We start from the raw sequence: 16,419 nt of genomic DNA on the forward strand, positions 1-16,419 counted from the left end.
GATGGGAAAATAAATGGTTAGTGCTAGATAGTCAGGTCTGGAGGGACGGAAGTGATCATATAGATGTGATTGCTGAGGTAACGTGTGAGCGTCTGTTGCTATAAACAGGCCTAAAATGTGATGTTTTTGATGTTTTATTTTATTGTGTAAATTGAGATAAGGCTAGCGAGTGGCAAATTTGCATTTTAAAGTTACTTCTGCTAATCCAAAACATTTGCCTAACCTTAACCATTTTCCTCACCTCAACCATGACCTGTTTCCCAACTTTGAAAAATAACCCTGTTCCTAAACCTCATCACATCAAAGGCCCAGTTGCATCAGACCGTCCCTCCAGACCTGACACTCCAGCATTAACCAAAATAAAATCTTTGTAGCTGGTAAATCGTTTTTGTAGGTTCAGAAATGTGCTGGTAAATCGTTTTCAGCTGATAACAGTTGAGTCTTAAATGTTTAAGACAAACATGTCAAACTCAGGCCTGTGCACCAAATTTGGCCCTCGATATAAATATATTTGGCCCGTGAGATCATATCAAACAGGTATTAGAGCTTGCCCGCCGGTCGTTGCACCAGTATAGCGCATGCACCTCTAATACTATGAATGCAAATGTGTTGGCACCGGCCCTATCGCTTCTGTTGACACTTATTTGCATCTGCTACCTGTCGCCTCACTCAAATTTAATCCACCCCTTTTGAAAAACATGCAGATGTTGTTGAAATTTTTCAATAAATATTTAGTTTGGCCCACAGCTTAGTCACAGTTAGGCCCTCTGTGTATTTGAGTTTGACGCCCTTGATTTAAGACTCAGCTGTTTTCAGTCTATATACAATTTCAAGTTGAGATGAGATAATGTAGCAAAATTTTTTACTGGAAACCTGATCAAAATTCATATTGTATCACATCACATTGTATTTTTTTTGCACTTAAAACCATACTAGGTAACTTTTCTGGTGGATGGTCCGCCACCTGAAGATGTTATTTCCTTGCTTGTAATGTTTCACAGTATGACATAAAAGATGTCTGTCCCCATGGAGACAAGCCGGTGGGCAGTTTACATGTCAGATCTGTGGAAATGCAACCCCATTCACTGTAACAATACATTTTTTAAAAAGATTTTCTTTAGCAATCCAACACCTGTAATTGAATAATACCATTTTACCATTTTTACCATTAATGCCATTTTTACTTTAATGCCATACTGTGGAATATTCCAGGCAATAACAAGGTGGATACAAGCACGTGATGGACCTACACCATAAAAGTTACATAGTGCACCTTTAGCACACATTTATAAACCAGATAAACAAACTTCATGACAAGATTTGTTGTGCTTAAAATTAAAGAGGGGGTATTATGCAAAATCTACCATGTTATAACGTTGTTCCCTCATCAAAAACATGTCTGAAGAGGTTTTAGATGTCATCCAGCTGAGTTTAAACTACAGGGACTCTAAATTGTTGCGTTGCCATGTGAACACAACCCTTTGGTGAACTTCATTCAGTCTTAGAGCTTTTCATTTTAAACCATGTTGTAATGTTCTACTTCAAATATACACATTTTATGTTATGTGTTCAAGGCTCTGAACACTGGCTCATGACATCATCCAGTGGTAATCCAGATGGACTCCTCCATGTTTTTAAAGTCTTTCACCAAACTCATTCTATTCATTTTAATTTTGCTTTAGTATGCAGTTAAACATGAGATGTTAGCACCTACTATTTAATATATGCTGATTAAAGCTACATCCCTCCTCCAACTGTTTTTCACCACAGCGATGGTCCCTGAATGTTGCACAATATGGCATTAAGTTTATCTATCTTGCATTTATTATTATTATTATTATTATTATTATTATTATTATTATTATTATTATTATTATTATTATTTGTATTTTGAGCTTTGGAGATGTAGACAGAGTAATAATAAAGGGTTACTCAAACGTGTGTGAATGAGACAAAAAACAACTCCAGGTCTGTTTTTGAGGAGATAACATTATAATGTGGTCTAAAGCTCACAAGCTCACATTTTTTGGATAATATAGGATTAATATAGGATTAATATAGGATTTTTTTAATAGGATTTTTAAAAAATAACTTTAAAACCATACTTGCTTACTGTAACTTTGACATGTGGTATTACATTCTTATTTCTATGGAAATATTTAGCTTAATGCCAGACTGTGGAACATTCTGGACAGAGCATTTTCACCTCAGTGGATACAAGTAGGTGGCCTTAACCAGAAACGTTACATAGTGCACCTTTAATTTAAGCGTACTACTTCTGTCGTCTAATATATCGATTTCGATTGGATTGCGATGAGTCATGCAGCACTGATGTTAAAGAGTTCTATTTCCTGTCCGTGAGATGGACACACATGTCATGGCCTGTGTTCATTGCATTGATTTCTGTAGAAACATGGACCTACTTTAAAACATTTAAATAGAGAAAAGTACCATCCTCATTGTGTGTATCATATCCTGTAGATTCATGACTCAAGATGCTGTTTCTAGATCACATTTATACAACATGAATTGGTTTGATAAATAAAAGCTATCGTTGAAGTAGTATGTGATCAGCGCATAGCCTATATAAAGAAGTGAATTAAGTGAGTGTGACGTCACCCATAGCATAGCTCCAGTCAAATTAGGCTGATATCAGCAGTTATAGAGGAGAATTTGGAGTCAAGTTCCATATTAGGTATTCCGACTGCGAGTATCATAGCGGCCAAATAGCCAATCTGGAGCAAACCTGTTGAAAGTACCGCCTCTTCTTGTCCGCACCACTGGTTTAACAGAGAGTGGGCACTTGCTGTCAATAAAACATGTTGCTAACACTAGTGGGAGCGACCGTGGGGAAAGAAGGCGTCTGATTTGCCTGTTTTTTAGTGTTCATATCTTCAGTTCTGGACACAATAGCGAAATAAAAATGAACCAAGAGCAAAATGATGAGCCTGACAGCAACAGTTACAGAAAGAGGGGCCACAGTTTTCTAATGTAAGGTGAATTGGAGTCAGTGCTAACTTCCTATATGAGAACGCAGTGGCTAGCAGGTTAGCTATTTAAAAGGCAAAAAGAAAAATCGATCGTCAGAACAGTATACACAATGATGTGTAGAGTAGTCATAAATGTACTCAAAAGAGTAACTAATATTATTTTTTATTTATTTATTTTTAAAAGATGACCAGATTTAAACAGGTTTTGGGGCTGTATTCCTACTGGTGGAGGCAGGACAACAGCGCCACCTGCAGTCCAACTTCTTCAGGACAGTATCCCAGATGTGTCAGAGTAAAAAGGCCCCCTCGTCCTGGTTTAAAGTCCAGTCCTGCCTCCACCAGAAGGAAGACAGCGCCCAAACCTGTTTAAATCAGCTGACTGCACATGTCACAGCAACACCATGTGACTGCTCAGAGGAAGAGCGCTAGTGAGCAGTCCAAACTGTCAGGGATGAGAACAAACTAAACCTTGGTCTGAAAAATAATCTATTTAAATAACTTATCAGAAGACCAGATGAACCTCACTGCACTAATATTACTCAAGAAAAGTACGAAGTAATTGTCCAAGAAATTACTCAAGTAAGAGTAAAAACCTATTTGGGAAAATTACTACTCAATATTTATAATTAGATTTTTTATGATTTACAATTTGAAGTAATTGAAACGACAAAACATAAATAATGCACACTAATGCACAGTTCAAAGGATATACGCACAAATTAACCAAACTAAATCATATCTGAAGGAGCTGCAAATGTTCAAATCCTTTCATATTTTCCACTTAAAACTCAAATCACTTTACACTTAAAATAAAAATAAAGATATTACTCAAGTTGGAGTTAAAGCATAGGTGGGTAGTACTCAGCTACATTTACTTGGGTAACTTTTTAAAGAAATTGTACTTTTCTAGCAGATACTTTTACTCCTACTTGAGTAATATTTGTATTGAACTGAATGCTAACTGAGTACGGCCCAGCTCTGAATACACTGACTCCATTCTAATCTATTAAACATCTTTTTGTTCTTGTTGCCATGTGCCCCTCCCTCCTATTAAAGGGGAGTGTATTCAGATCCATGATTGTTGTACAAGTTTGTTTGTTTAGATGAAGTCACATAGAGACTCTTCCTGTTAGCTCACATCCTGCTGCTCCTGTGGGCTCCAGTCTCCACTGAACACAGTACACTCCATTCTACACAGTACACACCACTAGAGGTAGTACACAACACAACACAGTACACTCCAGTAAGTTTGAATGACATAATGTGCGGTGAAATTGGCTCTACACATCAGCCCAAACATGTCTAAAGAATCAGTACCAGCATCAACCATGAAAAAAACCCATATCAGTGGATCTCTACACTCAACTCAACACAATACACAACACAAGAGCATAGGAGGACCCAGGGCATCTGTGAGAAACAGAGACTGGATTATAAAGCAGATGGCAGGGGCACTATCCTGCTTCAATAAAACATTAACAGAAGTGAGTAGCGTATCCAAAGAGTTTACTCTAGTAAGAGTAACGTCATTTCAAAATAATATTAGTAGAAGCAAGAAATTGCTCAGATAAGTACAAAAGTATTTGGGAAAACTACCACTCAAGTAAGTGACTCATAGAGTAACTTTAAACAGATCTTGGTCTGGCTGGCGGCCTCACCTCCTCATCTTCATGGAGATAGTCAGATTTAATGCCATATTCTGGAGCATTCCCAACAAAGCAGAAAACTATCTCCATGGTGACAAGAAGGACTCTACCAGAAAAGTGAAATAGTTCACTGTTAAAGTAGAGTGTTTGCCCACTAACCCAGAGCTTAGTGGTTTGATTCTCGACATGCACTTTGCCCGGCCAGTCAAGTACAGTCTTGTCTAATACTTTACTAACTCAGATTATGAATCCTAACGCCTTAAGCCAGGACCATAAACCTGAAAATTACTTCTGGATGGGAGCCAGAAGATCTTGATTACAAAAATATTGTTCAGATGACCACTGTTCAGACTTTTTCAACATACGTATCCATTTTAGTTTCTGTTTACAAAAAAAATGCTTCACTTGACACTTTGTTCTAAAACAGTCACAGTCATTTAACAGTCTTAAACAAAGAGCAATTCATAATTTTTAAAGTATAAATCTTACTCTGGAGGCACTATTTCTGATATTTTCAGAACTAGTTAATTTAAAACATTTTGCAACTGTCCAAAGTTATTCCCCACTTACCTTCTGCATTCTGAGCATCCTAATTATTCATCTTGATAAGTTTTTAGGCACTTTTCACAACTCAAAACAGTATAGTTTTGCTGTGACAGTAAAAGCAACAGCAACTAGCATGCTAATGCGTACTTCCTGACTGTCTGACAGGAAAACCCTTTATAATTAGATGCAGACAGTAGCAGACTTATTTTGGCCTCAAGAGCTACGCATGCAATATCTGTACAGTATATTAGTACTGGAGCAGGACTAATTTTGTTCAAATAAATTGGAGAGCAGAGCCTTTAATCTCCGATCTGATCTGGTCTTATTTCCAGGGCCTGACGCCTGTGTGTCCGTACTTGGGGCATTAGTTGGTATTATGTCATCATTACTGAGGGCGGGTCCTTGGTTCTCACAGAAAGTTTTTCTCACAAATACATTCCAAACTGTGTCTCAGTATTCGCACTGTGCTCTCAAATCAAACAGACTGACTCCATTCAGCCTCAGTGACGTGAAGAGGCGGAGTCACATGACCTCGGGTGCAGCTCACCACAGGGACTGAGGTTACAGGGCCTTTACTGTGTACAGAGGGAGGGAAAAGAGGGAGAGGGGGAGAGGTAGAGAAGAGGGGGAGATAGAGAGAGGACAGAGAGCAATAGAGAGGAGGGGGAGAGATAAAGAGGAGGGGGAGCGATAGAGAGGAGAGGGAGAGATAAAAAGAAGGGGAGCAATAGAGAGAAGGGGGAGAGGAGGGAGAGATAGAGAGGAGAGGGAGAGATAGAAGGGGGAGAGAGGGAGAGAGAGAAGAGGGGAGGGAAAATGGAGGAGAGATAGAGAGGAGCGGTATCAGAAAGAAAGAGAAAGAGAGAGGGACAGAGAGGGAAGGAGAGAGGAGAGAACGAGTGAGAGAAGAGGTGAAGAGAGTGGATAGATAGAGAACAGAGAAAGAGGGGTGTCAGACAAGAAGAGGGGCAGAGGAGGGAAATAGAGGAAGAGTCCTCCCTTTCTCTCTTTCGTTGTTGTCAGAAAGGGAGAGAGAGAGAGAGAGAGAAGAGGGGGGAGGGAGAGTAGATGGATAGACAGAGAACAGAGAGAGAGGGGTGTCAGAAAGTCAGAAAGAGACAGGAGAAGTGGGAGAGAGAGATGAGGGGAGGGAAAGAGGGATGACAGATAGAGAGGAGAGAGGGGCGAGTCAGAAAGGGAAAGGAGGTGAGAGAAAGAGAGCGGGAGCAGAAGGGGAGCGAGAGAAAGGGAGGGAATCAGTAAAGGGAAAAGAGAGAGAAAAGGGAGATGAGGGAAAGAGAGAGAAGAGGAGAGGTCAGAAAGGATGAAAGAGAGAGACAAAGAGAGAGAGAAAGAGAGTGAGGAGAAGGAGGGAAAGAGGGTGGATAGGTGGAGGGCAGAGAGAGAGGTGTGTCAGAAAGGGAGAAAGAGAGGGAGGGAGAGCGAGAGAAAAGGGGAGGGAAAGAAGGGTGAGAGAGGTATCAGAAAGGGAAAGAAGGGGGTGAAGAGACAGGGAGTGGAGGGAGACACAGAGAGGTGTCAGAAAGGTAGAGAGAGGGAGTGAAAAGGGGGCAGCGAAAGAAAGATAGAGAGGGTGAGAGGAAGGAAAGAGGGAGGGGGTTGTAGACAAAGAGTGAGAGAGTGTAGGAGGAGAGGAGAGTTGTCAGAAAGGGAGAGGAAGGAAGGGAGAAAGGAAGGATGATGGGGGGGTCATAGAGGGAGAGAGAGGAAGCGAGAGAAAGAGAGAGAGAAGTGACCTCATCTCTTTAGCCCACGGACACATCGCTATGGAGACTGGACCAAACAAACCCAAAACCCGAGTGACCTTAGCTGAGGGTGAGACAGAGACTTTTCTCAGCAGGACAAAATCACATGTGTGTACTGTTTGTGTATTATTTATATTTGTGTGTGTGTGTGTGTGTGTGTGTGTGTGCGGGGGTGTGTGGGGGTGTGTGGGGGTGTGTGTGTGGGTGGGTGGGTGGGTGGGAGGGAGGGACCTTGCTGTAGCTCTATGTTAAAGTGTTTGCCCACTAACGCAATGGTTAATGGTTTGATTCTCCCCATGCACACTTTGCCTGGCCAGTCGAGTACAGTCTTGTCCAATACTTTACTAACTCAGAGTATGAATCCTAACGCCTTAAGCAGGACCATCAAATGTAAAATGGCTTCTGGATGGGAGCCCATATCAACATCCTCTCCCATTCATTTTAATAGGAAAACAAAGTAAAAGCATTCATTTTGACATTTGTAGGCTGCGCAGACAAATGGCTCGTGTTCATATGTTTTTTACATTTGCCAATGAATAATAACAGTCGATATCTAACTTCCAGCTCCAGTTTGTTCACTCATGTTTTCAGGACATCAAATAAAACTCACCACAAATTGTATTTTGGTGCATTATTGTGCAGCATAACATTAGATTTAAGTTTATTACGTGTTCCTTAGCTAATTTCACTAAATAATCGGCAACGTTCATAATCTACACAAAACAGTGCTACACGTGGTAAATATTCACATTTTTATAAAGTGCTTTTCCACCATCAAGGCACTCACCTTTAGGGCTTTACATTAAGGAACCACTCACTCATTCACACACATATTCATACACCACGGTACGCAGACACTGGGAACAAGGTGGGTTAAGTGTCTTGCCCAAGGACACAACAACGGTATTCATCTGTGGGAGCTCGAATTGCACCTCCAACCTGTGGGTCAATGGATCTGATCACTCAACCAAAGAACCGCCAACCTTTGGATCAGTGGATGAAAATTCTACCAACTTAGCTACTTGTGATGATTGGAGGCTAATCCCAACTCTCCCACTGAAAATGCAAGTAATATATTAAATGGTATCAGCCTTTAAAATGTGTTCTTTTTGCAAACCCTGGAAGTCTCTACATCCTGCACAAGGACTGGGCAACTGTGTGCAATGCAATGGTACTCCATCAACTATTCCACAGTAATTATCCATTTAGAGGTTAATAGCTGCCTAAGCCTACATGTTTGTATTACTGTAAATTCAAGTGCTAGTAGTATGCTAGTGTTTTATTATTACACTGGTGGAGATTGAACCACCAACATCTGCCCTTTGACCTTTGATTGTTTTCTTTTTGTCCCATTTGTTGATGTCCAATTTGAGTTCTTCAGTCTGGAGATGGGTCCAGGTTTAACCCCGCAGCATTGGAGGATGGGCCAAATACAGAGAGTACATTTTCTTATATTGAACATATAAGTATAGCTTAAAGATGCACTATGTAACTTTTTAGTGGAATGTCTAAAAAAGTTAGTGGAATGTCACCTGATTGTCTCTATGGAAATTTGAATGCATTTTCTTGAATGTTCCACAATATGGCATTACACTTGTCTGTCTTCACTCCTACAACGATTTGTCCAGTTAACAAATATAAACTTTGTCTTTTGCTATAGTCTATGTGTCTTAAACTTGTTTTGATACAGCTCAAGATCATTCTAAAGATATTTAGGAAAGGTTAATGTCTGTCCTGTGAATGTGACTTTTTTTTAGTATGAATACTTATCCAAATAACTATCTTATTTCAGTTTTAGTATTGATTAATATGAGATATTTGATACTATTGACACCCCAACAGTACAGTGTCCCTGGGTGTGAATCTAACCTACTACCCTTTGGTCCACAGGCAACTGCTTATCCCACTGCACCACAGCGGCCTGGAGTCTGCCCCGGTCCCTGCCCCGGTCTGCCCCTCCCTGATGTTACACAGCGTCTCTGGGTGACCGCGTAAACACACAATAACAGAGCAGAGGTTTAAAGAGCTTTTCAATGGGACAGAGGCTGGAGCTTGGGACGGACTCTTGCTCAGGTAGGACATGCAGGGACATCAGGGGGTTAGGATTTTACCAACTTTTACTTCACACATTTGGAATCTTTATATCTGCAATGTTTACCACTTTGTTGTGCATAGTTAACATACTACTAAGACATTTTTGCACAATTGTTGCAGTGCAGAATTGTTGTGGAGGAGGAATATTTTACTTAATGAAAAAAATCTGTAAAAACAGAGACAGATTTATTTATTTATTATTATTATTAATTCAAATGCATGGTCTAGAGTAAAAAAAGAAAAGCAAAAACAAGGAGACTAACTATATTACAATATGCAAAATATTAAGTTAAGGGAAATTTTCCCTCTGCATTTGACCCATCTTTCAATATCACTGGATCACCTCATCAGGAGCAGTGAAGAGCTCAGGGACCCATCTCCAGGTCTTGAGTTAGTCTTGATCAGAACTACCTTCAGCTGGAGGATTTGACCTGTGGTGTTTGGGTTAATGGAGCAAATTAGGGATAAATAGAAAGATAGACAGACAGATAGATAGATAGATAGATAGATAGATAGATAGATAGATAGATAGATAGATAGATAGATAGATAGATAGATAGATAGATAGATAGATAGATAGATAGATAGATAGATAGATAGATAGATAGATAGATAGATAGATAGATAGATAGATAGATAGATAGATAGATAGATAGATAGATAGATAGATAGATAGTGTTTTGTTTCATTCACACATATCTAACACACAAACACTGCATATTTAGTTTTTCTCTCAAACAGAAAACATTCTGTTCCACCTTGTGATGTCATGTGGTAATACAGGAAGTGGTCCACTGTGTTTTTAAATGCCATACACCTTCACAAGTCAATCATTTGGATAATTTCAATCCTAGAATTGGCAATTTGTACTAAACAAAAGGAATTGTTAACTTCATATGGTGGAACAGAGCATTTTGAGCTTTGGAGATGTAGACAGACTAATAACAAGGGTTACTCAAAAATGTGTGAATGAAACAAAACACAACTCAAGGTATGTTTTTGAGGAGGTAACAGCATTATAACATGACTTAAACCTCACAAGAGTCAAGTTTGTGTAAAGTGGGACCTTTAAACTGCTTGCCTATTTTGCATGTAAGAATTAGCAGTAGTTGCCTTTTTGTTGTTTTTCAATCACAGATTATTGCATTAACTGTATTTAAACAAACAAACAAACAAACAAAAAACATTGCTAAAGTTTAAAAATTTTAATTGCTGAATGATATAAAGTATGAGATCTTTTAGGATTAATCAAAACTGAATGAGTACATGCCCTTCTTTTTTGAAGCCAGTGTGTATTCTGCCCCTGCTCTTCACAGACACTTGATTTGTGAGTGTGTTTGGTGCAGAGCTGTGAGCCCCTCCTGCTTCTGTCTGTCCCACTGAACCCAAAGACACAAAACTACTATCTGATAAAGTTACCTAATGGCATAGAATTAGCAATCGTTTTAAAACATCTGAACTGGATCTGACCACTGTGATTCTTCTTAAACAAAGATTATTGTGTTAATGATGTCCCCACCCGTGATAAACAATGAATCTAATATGTTCTCTGATCATGGGTGGAGCCTCGTGCTTCTGATTGAAGCTGAATCCCACATCAAACTGAACTGTGGTCCAACAGGGAAATGACCTGGATACAGCAGCTGTGCCTGACTCATGGCCACATTAAAGTTATTTATAATACAGGCTAATGTTGTCATGATACTAAAATGTACAACTCCTTTTCATTACGAAGGAGGAACATTAGTAATGATACGCAGATAGAGACATTTTTGACCTTAATACAACAGAACAATGTAGAGTTCTAATCAGTCAGTCAATTAAAATCACTGTATTTGCCCCGAGGGGCAGTTTAAACACTGAGCAGTAAAATACAATAACAACAGAAAAGCTCAAGCAGAAGTCTGAGAGCAGCTCAACAGGTCAAGTCATCAGATCAGTTAGGGCAGTTTGCAGAGCGTAACCTCCCTCAGAACAAAAGTGTCCCTCCTCAGTGTCCTGTGTCCTGTAGCCTGGACCTCACAGCACCCTCCAGGGGGCACCGGTTGAGCTTTGGACACAGCAGAAAACCCTCCTCTAAGCTGCTCTCTCGATTGTTTGTCTCATTGTTTTGGTTGGTGAAAAGAGATTCCCTTTAAGTGTTTCCTCTTCTGCCATATTCAGTATAGAAAGCCTGTTTCATTGGTGAAAAAAGTCTGTAACATTTCACAGCTATCTGGTTAGCATAACTTTCTTCTAGCAGGGTTGCCATGGATACAGGAAAAACAAACTGCTCTAATCACACAATCCAACTTCTGTCCTTTGAACTGCACAAGCTGTACTTCTTAGTTGGTCAAAATCTCCAAATATTAAGTTACAAATGTCATACATTTTTTTTTAAGTTTAAAAGCTGCTTAGTGTGCCAGCCAAGTGCAAGAGCAGCCAACAATCATGACCATGGCAACCGTGATGAAGGTAGAGTCATCTGCCCAGAAATGAGTCATCAGCATTTAACTGCATTTAACATATGTTTAAGCAGCATGCCTGTACAAGGCTCATTACAACGCACAGAGGTATTATATAAAGACACACACACGAAAGCATGCATATGTTTCTTTTTTTTTTTTTTTTTTTGTAATTTAAACAATAGATCTGTGTTACTTTTATATTTCCCCAGACCACATCACAGGAGCAAAATGGGGAAGGATAAGAGTACAGTAAATTGTATGCAGGGCTATTATTTTATCAGTGTGGGGTTTATGATCAAGAGTTACACTTAGAAACACGTGTTCAGATACTCTTAGTTTATACTTTTGCTAGCCACTCAGCCACAGTGTTACCTCTTGATGCATTCTTCAATGTCTCTGTAGTTAAACCTGCCAACTCCAGATCTTAATGGACTATTGTAAAGAGTAGCTACAGTAGGATTACAGAGCACCCGCAGGTCACACACTGGGACTCTAACTTGGACTAAACCAGGACTATATCAGCACATGACTATTGATCAGGACAATCCCAGGTCAAAAGCAGTACAACAGATGAAAGCTGTAAGAATGACCTTTGATTCTTTGGAGTGTTTTAGCTTCTTGGATGTTTGGTTTTATAAAATGGAGACACAGGAGCTTTGTGGCACAGGTGAGCACAGAGAGGTGAAGTCATAAACATGAGCAGCAGGAATCTAGCACAGACTCAACACTGTCCTCGTTCTACTCCTTACAAAACCTCCATAGACACTATCACACATGTGGCCATAATTGGTGGATTGGTGCCTGATTGGCCTCACAGCTGCTGTGTGGAGTTTGCATGTTCTCTCTGTGTCTGTGTGAAGTTTGCATGTTCTCTCTGTGTCTGTGTGAAGTTTGCATGTTCTCTCTGTGTCTGTGTGGAGTTTGCTTGTTCTCCCTGTGTCTGTGTGGAGTTTGCATGTTCTCCCTGTGTCTGTGTGGAGTTTGCATGTTCTTACTGTGTCTGTGTGGAGTGGATGGAGTGGGTGGATCCTCCAGGCATTCTGGTTTCCTCCATCAACCTCATACCCCAAGCCACAGGATCTGGAGATGGGTCCCCGGGCATTGCACTGTGGCTCTCTGCTCTGACAGGTGGCCCCAGCAGCACTGAAGAGCTGAGGGATTAGACAAATGTAGAGAGTATGTTTCCCTTGTCTAACACGGACTAATGCTGCGCTCCACTGGGATGTGCTTTATTTCTCAGTTATGAACATCACGAGTTCTGACCTCAGAGCATTCCAGCTGAATTAAACTAGAACACTGTAGGATTTAACCTGTAACATTTATGTGATGGTTAACCACTGATATACATTTCTGTGATGATCATCATTGTTGCAACACATCACAGTTTATCTCGTATGTGAAGTGAGCTGCGTTCCAGGGCATCTTTTTCAAGTAAGAGGAGGGAAATATCCCAGTTACCAGATCTGGATGAGGAATACTTCCCAACAAGTAAAACTGTCAAAATAGCTTTATAACAAATATTTTTCCATGTACTTTTGTATTCTAGTATTGCAGATCTCAGCGTAATGGCGAAGAGCTCTGACATGGATGAGCTCCTGGTGGCCTTTAGGAAGTTTGCGGCTCATGGGGACCACAAAGCCGGCGTGGTCTCGGAGATGCCGGGCCAGAAATGGGCCAAACTCTGTAAAGACTGTAAAATCATTGACGGAAAGCACGTGACCAGCACCGACACCGACATCATCTTCTCCAAACTAGTGTGAGTCCATTCTACTGTACCTGTTTCAGCCAAACAATCCAGTTACTCATATGAATAAAAAACAATACAATACATCTTTGATGTCTGATAATGAATGAACAAAGCTTTCATATGTCAGACTCAAACCTTAAAGCCCAGACCTGGTTTTCAGACCTTAAAAGGAGGAGGTCATAGTTTAAAGTTTAAACACTTACTCTAACATGTTCCTTGTTCTCACAAACTCTTTGGCTCAGTATTCACATGCATGAAGTTAATGTTTATTATTTTCAGACCAAAGACGTCTCGTGGGATGTCCTATGCAGACTTTAAGAAGGCTCTGGAGATGTTGTGTCAGAAGAGGTTTCCAGACCAGAGCAAAGGGGAGGCACTGCAGTCTGTTTATAAACTTATCGAGGGAAAGGAGCCCGCCAACGCTGGGGTCACGGTCAGAGAAACAGCTTTGTACACCACTACATACAACTTGTGTTTTTATGAAGTTCTTCATTACTCAATTTCTTTGTTTTTCTTCAAATAAGCAAGGATAATGAGCAATTGTATAGACAAAATGGTGTTTTACAGAATATACATAGTAACGATACCAGTGTATGCATTGTACTTTACAGTCTCATAAAAGGCCGTATATTACGTAAAACTGACTCTTGTGAGCCATGTTAGAATGTTGTTACCTCATCAAAAACATACCTGTTGTTTTGTTTTGGGTTTGTGTGCTAAATGTGTAAATGTTGCTACACAACTCCAGGTAGGTTTTTGATGAGGTAACGACAATATAACACTGAGCATTCTGCCTGTTCAATTTATTTATGGATTTCAGGGTTATAAAAATATCCCCATCCCCATTGCCACAGCAGTTAACAATCTGATCCTTTGAACGGTCACACGTACTCAAAATGTTACCTGTAAACAAGAAGTTTATGGGACTTTCAACTGTTACTTTCAACATGCAAAGATATTTACTGAACTAGGTAAATCAGTGACTTTGGAAATTAATGTAATGTTAAGGCAGCATTCATACTTAGACTTGCTTGGGTGCTTGGTTTGGTCCTGTTCCAGTCCTAGTTCAGTCCAGATTTAATCAAATATTTTTTTAAATTATTATTTATTTATGTTTTCTATGTTTTTATTTTTCCAGAAAGTGGACAAAACTGGCGCCGTGGACCGCTTGACCGACACATCTCGATACACAGGCTCTCATAAAGAGCGGTTTGACGGGAGTGGGCGAGGCCGAGGGAGGGAGGGACGAGAGTACTTGGTGGAGAACACAGGCTACGTCAGCTCTTACAGGCACCAGGGCACCTACGACAACAAGGTCAAAGGTCAAACCAGCAAACCCACCGGGCCCCCAGACAGCAAGATCAAGTAGGAGGAGTCACAGCTGAAAAATAACTCAATGTGTGATGTTGTGTTTGGGGTCAGCCATAAGACAACTAATTGTGTAGAGATGCTTTTCTGTTTAAAGAAGATATATGCTTTTTTTGGTATTTAGTCACACAGTTGCCTGGCACGTCCACAATGATATATATCATATCAGTCTAGTCACCACTCTCCGTGACGTCTTGAGCCTGAATCAAACATGATCGTCCAATCAGATTTGTTTATTTCAATGAAACAGGTGAAACTACAGACTCATTGGTCACCCATAATTTTGAACAAAATCAAACTTCTCTCACCTAAAAGAGTTTAGTGCTTTGCTCATTGATTCGTGATATTTTTTTCTCTTTCTTTTATCCTTGTAAGCAGCCATATTTGTTTTGATATGGACGGGCCATGATATGTGTCAATCATGCCTGTCTGAACTTGGAAGATTCACATCCGCGTAAAGTATTGGAGGAGTGTGTATTCTGGATCCAGGCAACTGTCACACATGTAGATCATTTTACATTTAGCATTGTAAACTGCAATATTGATCTAAAATACAATACAATACTATGAAATAGAAAATGGTCCATTGACTTTCTGTTTAAAACTGCAGAACTGATTCTCTGGATCTGGGCTCACAGTGAAGTGTGATACACCTATAATAACCACTTACGTCATTTGTATTTTTTTTCCATACTGCCCAACTCCCATGAGACTGTAGTCTCCTCCTCAGAAACATACCTAGAGTTGTGTTTTGTTTGATTCACACATGTTTGAGTAATCCTGGATTATTTGGTCTACATCACCAAAGCTCAAAATGCTCTGTTTAACCTTGTGATGTCATTTTGTGGTAGTTTTAAGGTTACAGCTATGTTTAGCCTCAGTTCAACTGCTTTACTCTTCAGTGTTCTAGAAAAAAACTTTAGTTGTTGCTTTATTTTTTATATTTTAGTTTTACCCTTTGTTCAGTTGAGATTGTCACAGAAAGTCTCTAATATCTGCTGATGCACCGAGGAATGAAGCATTTTCAATGAGGCTAAAACAATAGTTGTAACTTCAAAGAATGAAACAAAACATAACTCCAGAAATATTTGTCATGAGGAAACAACATTATAACATAGATTAAAAATAGTGCAATGTAGGCCCTTTAATTTTGATATTTTCTGATGAAACTGGACCAAATGCACTGAAGATATGACCAAAAGAAAACTCACATATGAACCTCAGTCATGCAGTTTACAGATGAACATCATGCAGTTTACTGATGAATGTTTATATGTTGGTTTCACGTTGCTTTGTTTCTGTTCTGTCTATGTCCACTGCCCTCTCCATTCATTTACTCTCTGTTTATCCTGGTTTATTTTTCCTATTGTCAAAACGTTTGCTTGTAACAAGTTAATAAAACAAGGTTAAGTTAATTGCAGCGATTGGTTGAATGTGTTTTTTGTTTTGTTTTTGGCAATATAAAATGGTAAATTCACACACACATTCGTACATTAGTGTACGTAGACACTGTGGGCAAGGTGGTCTAAGTGTCTTGCTCAAGGACTCAACAACAGCATTCATCAGTGGCCGCTAGAATCGCATTGCCAACCTGTGGGTCAGTGGATCTGACAGCTCAACTAATGACATTTAAGAGAGTCAAGAGCGGGATTTTAATCGCCAACCTTCAGATCAGTGGACAAACACTCTACCAAAAGAGCTACTGCCACCCTTAAAATCCTTTTGTTTTTATAATGAACAAGTAGTATAAACAAGATACACCAACAGTGATACAACACACTTCACGTAAATTTTCGGTTGGAGGGTTCACCACCT

The 16,419-nt window shown here is 39.8% G+C and overlaps 1 protein-coding gene across 1 annotated transcript; it reads left to right on the forward strand.

Annotated features, from left to right (window-relative positions):
* Window positions 1-8,933: 8,933 nt before the first annotated feature.
* On the forward strand, window positions 8,934-16,024 carry LOC117390949 (tubulin polymerization-promoting protein family member 3-like). Its single transcript, XM_033988758.2, has 4 exons — window positions 8,934-9,021; window positions 13,036-13,245; window positions 13,516-13,669; window positions 14,375-16,024. The coding sequence occupies exons 2-4, from the start codon at window positions 13,055-13,057 to the stop codon at window positions 14,603-14,605; spliced, it is 576 nt and encodes a 191-aa protein (XP_033844649.1). The 5' UTR covers window positions 8,934-9,021; window positions 13,036-13,054; the 3' UTR covers window positions 14,606-16,024.
* The last annotated feature ends 395 nt before the right edge of the window (window positions 16,025-16,419 follow it).

Source organism: Periophthalmus magnuspinnatus, chromosome 3 (genome assembly GCF_009829125.3).
Source record: "Periophthalmus magnuspinnatus isolate fPerMag1 chromosome 3, fPerMag1.2.pri, whole genome shotgun sequence".
Lineage (NCBI taxonomy): Eukaryota > Metazoa > Chordata > Actinopteri > Gobiiformes > Gobiidae > Periophthalmus > Periophthalmus magnuspinnatus.

What these genes read in the sequence shown, in the direction of transcription:
- LOC117390949 (XM_033988758.2), top strand. Translation starts at nt 13,055, where the DNA reads ATGGCGAAGAGCTCTGACATGGATGAGCTCCTGGTGGCCTTTAGGAAG. An exon ending in ATCATCTTCTCCAAACTAGT is followed by an intron (nt 13,246 to 13,515) that starts GTGAGTCCATTC and finishes TATTATTTTCAG; the next exon opens with ACCAAAGACGTCTCGTGGGA. An exon ending in CCGCCAACGCTGGGGTCACG is followed by an intron (nt 13,670 to 14,374) that starts GTCAGAGAAACA and finishes TTATTTTTCCAG; the next exon opens with AAAGTGGACAAAACTGGCGC.